Source organism: Conger conger, chromosome 12, assembly GCF_963514075.1.
Source record: "Conger conger chromosome 12, fConCon1.1, whole genome shotgun sequence".
Taxonomy (NCBI): Eukaryota; Metazoa; Chordata; class Actinopteri; order Anguilliformes; family Congridae; genus Conger; species Conger conger.
The window spans coordinates 38,017,488-38,029,610 of NC_083771.1; the positions used below are offsets into that span (position 1 = coordinate 38,017,488).

The window sequence follows — 12,123 nt, forward strand, 5'->3', positions numbered from 1 at the left end:
TATTTGAAAAAATGTAACGTTCTTAACACAACATACATGGGTGTGGTTTTCATTATTTTTTTAAATACTTTGTGTAAACTGTACCCTACACCACGTTGTATATAATAAACTTTTTTAACCAATCTGTCAGAAGTGGGGTTTTTTTGTGTTTCTTGTATTTTTACTTTAGGCTTAATGACTAGATATGGTTTAAAAAATACAAGCGCGCTATTTTCTACATTTGTAAATCGTGTCTTGAAACAATGAGATTTCCATGAACAGAACTGAGGAAATAATTCAAGAAATAGCTAATGGAATGTACCCAAGTCCTGTAGAATATTTTTAGTTTCTCAGATAAATTAACAGTATACAAAGTTCATGATAACTTCACCAACATTTTGTGTAGATCCTTTACCAATTCCCAGCAAGTTATAAAATAAACCATTGATATTTCAATCACAACATATTTTTATGTTTTCACGTGACATATGTGCATTATATTAAAATCTGCCTTGTGGGTCAGATCTTAAGGTTTATTGTAGACTATAACAGCAATGGGAGTAATAATTTCATTATGTGTACAATGGCACTCCCATGATATCGGAGTGAAATAATATTTGCCATGAACAGTGACCGTTTCATACATCAGCGATGAGTAGCACATGGAAGCTCTACCCATTGTGCTTCAGAAGCCTCAGTCTCCCATCTTTCCATAATGGCTGAATGTGGCCTCTACCCATACATGTGTGCATTCTCCACCTTTCTACACTGCAGTACTTTCTCTACCTCTTACGGTCTGCTTTTGCCTTCCCCGTCTTAAGTTTAAAAAACAAGAAAAGAGGAGGGTAGGCTGTCGGCTCTCCTTTTAAAAATAAAGGAATTTCAGGAAGCCACCAGCATCACACAAGCATTTCACAGGCACCATCACCGGTTAATTTATTGTTCTGTTCCATAAGGTTTTATTTTTAACGAACATTTTTCAAACTAATACATTAGATGCTACGTTCATAAAAAATGAAGCAATTAGCAATTTTCATTTTTTCCTTCCTTACAGACTAACATAGTAACCATGACTTAAAGCGGCTCAAAAGGTAAGGTCATGAATTATAAAGTTGAGGATTAAGCCACTCTGCAGAGATTTTTTTTTCTCTGCAATGTCCCAAACCAAGCCCTTTCATGTAATAACAGGCTCTGGAATAATGGTCCTCTCAAACCAGATCAAAGACGAGTAGCTACATGCTTTCTCCAACATTTGTAGAGGGAGGGAGAGATGTTTTTAAAAATTAACATTAAGCATATAGTCTTAGAAATGTGGAATTTTCATACGTAGGTTTGTACAACATGGCCTGGTTAGATGGATCATTTTGGTCCACCGTGCGGTCAAGTTTAACCATAGAGGTCGTCATCATTGTCCTCGTTGAAGACTGGGCCACCGCTGCCCCCTGTAGGTCCTTGGCTTGGTCCAGCGCCACCCGGAGTGCTGGAGGGGAATCTGAGGGGAAGAGGGTTAAGAGGGCAGTGGTTAAAACGCAAGACAGTTAAACTGACAGGTCTTCCATTTTCATTATCATCAATAGCCTAGATCAAGCTACTCTTGTTCAAGCAAGACCATTTAAGTGATGGTCAATAGGCTATTTTACTCCAATACAGCGTTCCCCTGTCTCAGTGCTGCAATTCCATTATGTATTATTAGCTTCTGCTCCAGCTAGTAGGAGAGACTGACCCATTATTCAAACCAATCCTTCCATATCTTCGTAGGATCATTCAGTAGTTATGTAAATAGCCCCTCCCTATTACTTTTAATTGCCCACTGTCCGCCATCAATTTGCAAGGGTGCGCACTACATGTCTACATGTACCCCCAGTCCTCGTAGCAAGCTGTTAATTTGTTTCACTGTACAATTTACCAGCTGCCACAGGCACTAACCTGAAATTTGTTCTGCCAACAGAAACCTTCTATCCCTAAGCAACACTATGGCTAAAACAGCATGCACAAACTGGGAGCAAATACTGAGAGTTGAAACTATGACTTGGAGAGCAGTAGCAGAGTGGGGATTCATATGGCTCATTACAGCCACGTACCTGAAGCTGCCAAACCCTCGGCTCTGCTGCAGTGTCTGGGCGAACATTTCATATTTGCGGATATCGTTATCGCTGACAGAGCGGCGGGCAAAGCGCATGGCCTCCTCAAAGTGGTCCTTACGGATCTCTGGAACAGGGTCATCCTCTTCAACCTCCTGTATGGAGAGAGAACGTTAGTTTAGCTTTATTAGCGTCTCCCCCACCCCCTTTTGATTTCGGCTTGGCTTTAAACCGAAGTCTTACCATTGCTGAGGGATTGGTCTGCCTCTCTCGCTCCCGTCTGATCTCATTCTCAATGGACTCTCTGATGGCCAACTTGCAGGCTCGCTGGCAGATCTCAGTCAAGTCCGCTCCAGAGAAGCCATTGGTCATTTTAGCCAGGAAATCCAAGTCCACATCCTAAATTAGAAAATGGGACAGGTTAACTACTTACGCATCATAAGGTATAAGAAGAAAATCATAGCATAGCATATCAGGAATAAGGTGCAGAGAACATCAGCCAGTGTGTAGGACCACAGGCTGGTGAGGGCAGGAGAGAAGGTCTTGCCTTAGAGATGGGGGACTTCCTGAGGTTGGCCTTCAGGATGGACATGCGGGACTTCTCGTCGGGCAGGGGGATGTAGATGAGCTGGTCGAGGCGGCCGGGGCGCAGGATGGCGGGGTCGATGATGTCCGGCCTGTTGGTGGCGCCGATGATGAAGACGTTCTTCTTGCTGGACATGCCGTCCATCTCCGTCAGGATCTGGTTGATGACGCGGTCGGCGGCTCCGCCCCCGTCCCCGGCGTTCCCGCCGCGAGCTTTGGCGATGGAGTCCAGCTCGTCGAAGAACAGCACGCACGGGGCAGCCTGGCGGGCCTGTGGGCAGTGGAGCAGAGGTCACGAGGTCAACTTCACTTCTACAAACTCACATCTCCACGCTGCGGCGTTCAGACAGTTAGGAACCTGAACATGGTGTGCCCTGGGCTATTCCACATCACTGCCATAAAAGCTAATGCAAAGCACACTTTTTTAATTCAGTAGGTATTGAATTTAACGATTCAAACTTCACAATTCAATATGGTGGTTTCATGATTCCATACATTTTCGATAGTGAAAACGAAAAGGAAGGCCTGAGAGTGTTTAAATAAATTGAAATTGGAAGGCACATTGAACATAAATGTATATTTGTAATATAATGAAACATTGGAGTTATGCTGGACTCTTTTTCAGTTGTTTGTCAGCACAAAACAAAAGCAGTGCCTTCAAGTAAAAAAAACAGTGTACACATTTAATTGCAGGCCTTGTGAACTATTACACCACCTAGTGGCTACAGTACATAGCATACAGGAAGAAAATGATATATTTTTTTATATAGGTTTGGTTTTATATAAGAGTATACATTACATAATACATCTTGTGTAACAGTATACCTTATATAACCATACTATAATTGATATACCCTGACCCATAATACATAATTTCACAAGATGGTTTTTTATGCATGTATGCATGCATGTATGTAACTGGACACCTTGTCAAAGATTTCCCGGACGTTGGCTTCAGATTCTCCAAACCACATGGTGAGCAGCTCTGGGCCTTTGATGGAGATGAAGTTGGCCTGACACTCGTTGGCGATGGCCTTTGCCAAGAGCGTTTTACCACAGCCAGGCGGTCCGTAGAACAGCACCCCCTTAGAAGGGGTCATTCCGAACTTCAGGAATTTGTCTGGATGTTCCACAGGATACTAAAAGGGAACAAAATAATAAATGACTGTGAAAATTACTCGAGCCACTACTACATTGAGCCCCTTCCTCAGTCTGTCAAGCCGTTTCCCTGTTCACCAGCTGAACTGAATGCTGAAAAGTCACCTGTGGCCCTGTGATTTACCTGTACAAGCTCCTGCAGTTCTCTCTTGACGTCCTCCAGACCACCAATATCCTCCCAGGTGATATTGGGCACTTCCACCACAGTCTCTCGCAGGGCTGAAGGGTTACTCTGACTCAGGGCCCACTTGAAATCAAGCCCAAAACATAGAAGCAAACCATTAAGCTTATTTGCAAGATGCAATGAACAACATATCCTGCAAAATCTTAAAAAAAAAGCAACATCTAGGCAGCCAATTACACACTTTCACAAACCAGTTCTAATAAAGTCCACCATGGCATGAACCTAGCAGCGTCATGTTCTCACAGAGATACTATAAAGTTCTCACCCTAAAGTCGTCCATGGTGACAGCCAGGGAGTTCATGACCTCGGCATCGATGGTCTCGTCCTCCAGGTCGATCAGGTCCATCTTCTTCCTGATGGCCTGGAGAGCAGCTTCTGAGCACAGAGCTGCCAGATCTGCTCCCACGTGGCCGTGAGTCTCGTTGGCGACCTGTGCTCACACAAACGCATGCATCCAGAATATCAAAATACAAACGGTTTACAAACACCGCTCTACATAATACTGGACCGGTGACATGTTATATTAAATTCTAAAGCTCTGGTATGGACTAATGCCACTCATTCACTACACTGACATATGAGAGTCATATAAATCCTGGTGTGTTTGAGCTGAAGGAATATGTTGTGCTTAAAAGAAGAGCTCCATGTAGACTGCTATAGGAGTGAAATGGGTTGCTCGTCTACATTTCAGACACAGACCTGCTCAAGATCAACATCGTCAGCCAGTTTCATATTCTTAGTATGGATCTGGAGGATTTCCAGCCGCCCTGTTGCATCAGGAATGCCAATGTCCACCTCCCTGTCAAAGCGGCCTTGAAAGAAAGCAAACATATTGATCAGCAAAGACTCATGTGAACAGATACCCAGCAAAGATATTCATTCCATATTCCGAAATACACCTAGCGAGCAATTTAGTAGGTAGACCTGTACACCAGCTTGTTAATGCAAATACTTAATCAGCCAATCATGTGGCAGCAACCAAAAGCATAAAAGCATGCAGACGTGGTCAAGAGGTTCAGCTCAAATAACAGAATGGGGGGGAAAAAATGTGATCAAAGTGACTTTGACCGTGGAATGATTTTTTGTTGTCAGACAGGGTGGTTTGAGTATCACAAAATCTGCTGATGTCCTGGGATTTTACACAAAATAATCTCTAGAGTTCGCAGTAAATGGTACGAAAAACAAAAAAAAAACATCAATTGAGCAGCAGTTCTGCATGTAAAAATGCATCATTAATGAGAGGTCAATGGAGAATGGCCAGACTGGTCAAAGCTGACAGGAAGGTGACAGTAATGCAAATAACCACACATTACAACAGTGGTATTACATTACATTACATTAATGGCATTTGGCAGACGCTCTTATCCAGAGCGACGTACAACAAAGTGCAAACCCATAACCAGGGATAAGTGCGCTGAAAGACCCTAGAGGGGTCGCACTATGCAGGAGAGCATCTGAACACACATGTCAAAACTCGAAGTAGATGGGTTACAGGAGCAGAAGACTTGGTCTAAGAAATAAGTCCAATAGATACCTAATAAAGTGCCCACTGACTGTATATTGCCATTACAGAATTCAATAAAAGCACCAGTTGATAAGATCCCTTACCAAATCGCCGGAGGGCTGGGTCGATGCTGTTGGGTCGGTTCGTAGCTGCCATGACGATCACATGCGCCCGCTGCTTCAGCCCATCCATGAGAGTGAGCAGCTGGGAGACAATGCGCCTCTCCACCTCTCCGTGAGTCTGGGGAAAAGAGCCACGCTGTCAGCCTCTCACTCACACTCAAACGCTCAGGGACACGTGGCCTGGAGCCACTGTTAAAGAACCAGGTAGAGTTCAAATTCGGTTCTACCCCAATGTAAGTGCATTGCAGAAGCATTGCATGAATTACCCAGAAGAAAATGTGGTGGTTTCAGACCAGACAGGCAGGGCTTACACCACTGAACAGGATAGATGTGATCACACAAACACTAAAAGCATTTACACATTTGTGTTCTCATCTTTATCCCTGCACTTTACAGCATGTATTCCTTTACAGATGATGATGTGAAATACATAAATGAATAAATTCTGCCTATTCACCCAGGATGAATTGACCTTGGGCCCCAGTTCCACAAGTGTATAACATGTCAAAGGTGCGCAATTTAACCCAAAAGGGTAAAGCTTGACTTCAGAAAATTATGTCTAAGAACTTCCTTTCTGATATTTATGTTACTGTACACAGCCCAGTTTTCAATAAGCACCTGACAATCTTCCGGACGGTTATAAAGGTGTTCCACTTTACCTTTTCTCTTTTTGGTGCGATAGCATCAAGCTCATCAATAAAGATAATGGCAGGAGCATTCTTTTCAGCTTCTTCAAAGGCTTTTCTCAGATTGCTCTCTGACTCTCCAGCAAGTTTACTCATAATTTCAGGGCCTGAGAAGCAAATACAAGCATTAAAAAATGATTAAACAATTCATCCAATTAATGCACAAAGACTTTAAAAGGAATACAAATTCAACATCATGTGTTTCTTTTTTTTTTTATTCTTTTTTTTTTTTTTTTTAAACATGGAATTCAAAATGCCTCATTTGATATTTTGTGGTGAACACCCACAGAATTGCGGTTGTCCTTCATAGTTCAGGTAGAATGAAATATTTAATATTTGTCCTGTAATTAAGGGGGGACGAGACGACTGTGCATTTGCAAGCCTTCCATTACATTTGGCAGTGGTATGAATGCACATGGAGGCTGTTGTAATAAAGCCTCGTTTGCACACGTTCCCTTACCGTTGATGAGGAAGAAGAAAGCTCCGGTTTCATTGGCCACTGCTCGAGCGATCAGCGTCTTTCCTGTTCCAGGAGGTCCATACAGCAGGATGCCACGTGGAGGCTAGGCACAACAAAATGGCAACCGTTTTACACACAATACTGCAAATTCATGAAAATTTATAAAATGGTATGGCACCCTTTAAATTAGGTGGGGTTTCTCTCACCTTCACACCAATGGCTTTGAACAGAGCTGGGTGTCTCAGGGGTAGTTCCACCATCTCTTTGATCTGGGCCAGCTGCTTCCGGACTCCTCCGATATCGTCATAGCCAACCTCATTCAGTGACTCCTCTTCATCCTGGAAGCAGGAAAGTGTGCTCAGGGCAACATCTTTTTGAAATTAAATTTAACACCTCAGTATAACCACTTATAGAGCAGGGTTTTGTTGCTAAGCACAGAATGCTAAAGAAAAGCACTGTTGGATTAAATATTTCATAATTCTAACTTTCAACAATTGCATTCCGCCAGCCTCCTCTGTCATGACCACAAACAAAATACATGTAAAGCACATGAGCTCAAAACAATTATGTGATTCAATCGGTCTCAACTTCCCACATTTCAGTGTGGTACATGCTAACTGATTACTGCCATGGCAGTCCTTTTTAACATATTGCTTTCAGCCATTTTGAGATGACAGTATTTCAATTTGAGCACAACCAGCAAATGAAATGGAACCTCAGAACAGTAAACTGAAGTGGTAGTAACAATTTTAATATTCACTCTTTACATTAAACAAACTAAGGCTTAAGCGCTTTCGTTTTCACATTCAATGACAGTGAGGTCAGCTATGGTATCCAAGCAGGGTTGTAAACAGGCACAAAGAAAACAAGGAAGAGGAAGAAATCATGCTCCTATTCTAAAGAATAATGTATACCAGTTTGACAGGTGATTAATTTATCTGCACTACTATGGTGACACCCAAATTCAAACTCATTTGTGCCTTGCTGGCAAGAACTGAAGTACTGTCAGTGCTACTGGACCTAAATTTATTTATTCATGTTTATTCATTTATTTATTTATTTACGTATTCATTTTATGAAATTAAGTTTAATGTTGGGTAACGAGCAACATCAATGCACAACATCAAATTCTACTTCTCCCCTGGCCATATAGAGGAGAATCTCAATCCAGGCTGCTGTAACCACTTTACGACAGCTGACCTACCTCACGTTTTATGGGCTCTCCCTCACAGTGGATGACTGTGTCTGGAGCCACTATACAGTAGGGGCTGGGGTCTGTCTCCACAACTTTGAATTCAACAGCTCGCATCCCACCTCTGACCAGGAAAATATCTCCTGCAATAGGAGAAGTGATTGAAGTTGTAAAGACACCTTAGAAACATGATAACCACAGAAATCACCACTATTTCCTTGTCATTTTAAACATCCCACAGCTTTCTGGAAGCAAAATGTAACATTATATAAATCTCATCGAATTTTAAGATGAAAATGAAAATTTTTGATTAATATTTGAAAGATCAACAAACTGAAATCCATCATGGGGGACATACCAGCAAACAAAGAAAAATACCCCGCTTATACTATCCTGAGAAAAAAAGGGCTCATAGTTCACATGGTTTTTGCACACATTTACCTTTCCTTATAGGCCTGTAGGCTTCCAAGAAGTATGGCTTGAGATAAACCTCAAACAGGTTCCCTGTGATCCCCTCCACGGTGTCATCAAGGGGAAGAACGTGAATGCGCTTCCCATATTTCACATCGGGACACGGCTGGATGCTACACAAACATGACATTTAAAATGCATTTGTAATTGTTAACTAAATGTTTGTCAATATAAATTCGTCCTGCTTCTTAAATTGGTACAAGCCGTTTGTGCCAACAGCCAACCCCAAATTTTAGGACCAATCAGAGGCTTGTTTTTCAGGAAGGCCATAAGTACTTGTTCACGGCAGCTATAAAGAAATATATATTTTGGGGAAATAAATTCTACTCTCATTTCAGACATTAGGTAAGGATTGGGTGTGTTAATTAAGTCAAACACATTTTAAAAAACTGCATTCTTATAGGAGCCACACAATAGTTTTCATTGAAAATGAGTAAACAATGAGGAACTGGTGTCCAATACAGCAATACAGAATGCAGAACAAAATACTGACATACTACGACCCTACTGCAGTGGCGTCTCACCTGATAACATCTCCCAGGCGCACCCTCAGGTTGTTGCGGACAACCCTGTTCATGCGCACTTTCTCGTCAGAACAAGTGTCGTCGGAGAGCACAATGCACACCGACTCCCTCCTCTTCTTCCCCTTCATCAGCACCGTGTCTCCCCTGAAGAGCTGCAGCTCGTCCATCTTGGCCTGGCAGGCGGAGCACAGAAGGAAAGAATGATTAGGACTCATTTAAAAACCAATACAGTCAAATTCAATCAGGTACACGCATGGCCGAATGGATTCTCATGCTGAAATCAGCTAACAACTGTGTTGTACTTTCTGTGGCCAAAGAAACAGAGCAATGGTGAATACAATGAGACAGAAATGATGTACATATAAACATACAAGGATTAATTATACATTCATTATGCTAGAATGTAAATGATTAAAATGAAAACATTGGATATGAAAATGCTGTGTGACATTAAAATGTATCTTTAGATTAAGCCGTATGTATATTCACAATCTTTACTATATCGTAAGCCAATCTAGAGTCCCGGTATAATAGTACACATTTATGCTCAGTGCTGCAGATTTTGTCTCAGTGACAGGATTAAACGGATCCTTTTTCATCTTTTGTCAAGCCACAGCCACTGGAGAATTTCTGTCCCCCAAATAAGCAAATGTAAGGACTACAGTTCAGTTTACAAAGAACTATAAACACTAAAACCAAATCCAGAACACATTGGTCTTTACTGTAACACACAAGTATGGTAGCATTACGATATTTGTATCATTAAGTGGCATTAGAACATTAAATTATTAGTAAAGTCTTAAAGATGCCTAGTCCTAATTCTATGTTATGATGTACAAAACCCAAAATCAAGGAGAACAATAAAGTCAAAAACATACCTGAGAAAGAGAGACCACACTATTATCTTCATTGATGGATTCATCCACAATCAACCGGTTGGGTCTATTCTTTTGTTTTAAAATTGCAGTAGAAAGGTCATCATTTTTGGATCTGTAAAAACATAACATTAATACTTCTTCAGATTGCCATTTAAGCCTTTATTATTCTAAATCCAACCAAACCAATTGGATTATTCAGCATCAATTGGGATGAAATGCATCATTATTACACATTAAAATAAATGCAGTTTCTGTGTTCAGCAATTAAATCACTTAGCATGCATGGTCACATACAGTGTATTCCATATTTATTTGGTCCAATCGCATATTGGTTCGAATAAATTCATAATCAAGAAGTGCAAAAACAAACCATATTACCTTCTATTTTAAGACAGTATACATACCTATGGTAGGAACTCAAGCATGCATGCGGTTGGAAACACTCTTTACAGGAGTAATATGATCACATGCAACTTGAGATCGACAAAGTGTGATGAATAACACATTAAATGCTACAAGAAAACGTATATTATTAAGGGCAGTCTATATCCACTAGGCCCAGCTATGGATGCTCGACCTATACCCTAACTCTCATGTCATTGAATTCAATTACATTTGTCCCGACAGAAACAAAGCTACTTTTGGCCGGTATGCATTATTCCATCACTCCACAAACGTTCCACCGTTCCCATTATCGTTTATAATGGCAATTTATGAAGGTTACCCCAGAGAGCAAATTAACCTAGTTAGAAAGCAAGCGATCTAACACTTAACAGTTAAGTTACTTTAACTAAAGCTAGCAAGACACTTTTCATCTAACCACTCACGAAATGCTAAACAATACCATATAGTATGGAAGCTACGTTAGCGAACTAGACATTGAGTCGTAATTAGCCAGATAGCTAGTCACACCTAACGTTAGTCAATAAAGCAGGCCTGATGTGATGACACAGCAAGAACCCTCAAAACAGCCTAAAACTGTTTCGCAAACAGCATCAACCTTGACATCAGCGTCACGCTGTATTTAGCACTTCGCTAACTTGCCATTACACCAAGTCAACGGTACATACAAAGGGTTATTCAAACGTAAGCCATTCTAGCCATCACGTAGCCATTGTACTGGGTGAATTTAAACACACCATAACTAAAAATAAATCACTTTTGATTAAATGATAACGTTATACTATGTGGAATCGTGGCAAGTACGCACGTTAACCAATGACGTTATTCATGGTCATTGTCTGGGCAAAAAGTTCAACCGTGGGCATTGTCTGGGCAGAAATCCTAAACTATATAAAATAGGCACATATTGGCTAGCTAACTTAGTTACTGGGGTTAGATCGATAGTTAGCTAGCAAGCGAACATTGGTTGGATTAAACAAGTAACATTAGCGATCTAGCTAACGCAGCACCGTCTACCTCATTAGCCTGTGCCGGTAGGCCAGTGCCTCCTAGCTTCAAAGGAATGACTCGTTGGAATATGTTACGTTAACGTTCCATACAGCCAGCGTAACACCGAGGTAATACAACTTAGTTATGTTTAAGTATACACTAGCAATCAAGTCATTTGAAGCAGCATAATAAAACACAACAAATACATTTTTGTTGTTTTTAATCTTGATGTCAATTTGGCTGAAGTTAGCTACTAATGTAATGCTCTGCCGTAGCTAGCTTAGTGCTAGGTAGCCTTGGTCTAGCTAAAACGATTAGCCAGCAGCTATGTACCTAGCTAACGTTAAGTAGCTTGCTAACGAAAGCTACTTTGAACTGAAGGATACGTAGCTAACATTAGCTCGGTTGCTCGCGATGCGTGTTGTTTAAGTGAATGACCTGGCTATTCTAGCGTTAACACGGGAGCAAATGATGATAGTTAGCTCACTGCTACCTTGAACATTTGGCCCCGTGACGTTGGGATAAAAACGTCAAGACTGTTTCTGTTCCTCCGTGTCTATTGAGGCAAAATCTCATCAGCAATGAATCATGAGCTACCAAATAATTTTCCAAAACTCAGACAAAATGCTGTCACAATTTTTTCCCAAGTTTTAACAGATCTACTTACTCTCCACCTGAAGCCATGTTGGTCCTCTTGATCTTTGAAAATTAACTTGACTTTATATATTTTTCTTTCACAACGCTCTATTCACAGCTAGCTATATTCCTGTAAAACTGAATCCAAGGCCGCTCATCCTAGGGCTGCAGGGAAACTACCAACACAGGAAAGAAATAACCAAACAGAAACGTTGTTATTGCTTTGCGTCACCTAGTATCTATGTGTTCATTGGTCATGTTACAAAATAGC

The 12,123-nt window shown here is 41.2% G+C and overlaps 1 protein-coding gene across 1 annotated transcript; it reads right to left on the minus strand.

Moving 5' to 3' along the window:
* Positions 1-889: 889 nt before the first annotated feature.
* On the minus strand, positions 890-12,050 carry LOC133142359 (transitional endoplasmic reticulum ATPase-like). The gene is made up of 17 exons (XM_061263526.1): positions 11,884-12,050; positions 9,825-9,936; positions 8,947-9,119; positions 8,393-8,535; positions 7,964-8,094; positions 6,966-7,097; positions 6,760-6,862; positions 6,273-6,406; positions 5,596-5,731; positions 4,687-4,799; positions 4,253-4,417; positions 3,928-4,050; positions 3,572-3,784; positions 2,608-2,916; positions 2,304-2,459; positions 2,061-2,215; positions 890-1,471 (listed from the first exon to the last, which is right to left on the minus strand). The coding sequence occupies exons 1-17, from the start codon at positions 11,898-11,900 to the stop codon at positions 1,366-1,368; spliced, it is 2,421 nt and encodes an 806-aa protein (XP_061119510.1). The 5' UTR covers positions 11,901-12,050; the 3' UTR covers positions 890-1,365.
* Between the last annotated feature and the right edge of the window lie 73 nt (positions 12,051-12,123).

Excerpts from the sequence above, each read along its gene's own strand:
- LOC133142359 (XM_061263526.1), bottom strand. Across the intron at positions 8,536-8,946 it reads CGCCTGGGAGATGTTATCAG|CATCCAGCCGTGTCCCGATG; the intron begins GTGAGACGCCAC and ends ATGTTTGTGTAG. Across the intron at positions 8,095-8,392 it reads CTACAGGCCTATAAGGAAAG|GAGATATTTTCCTGGTCAGA; the intron begins GTAAATGTGTGC and ends CTCCTATTGCAG.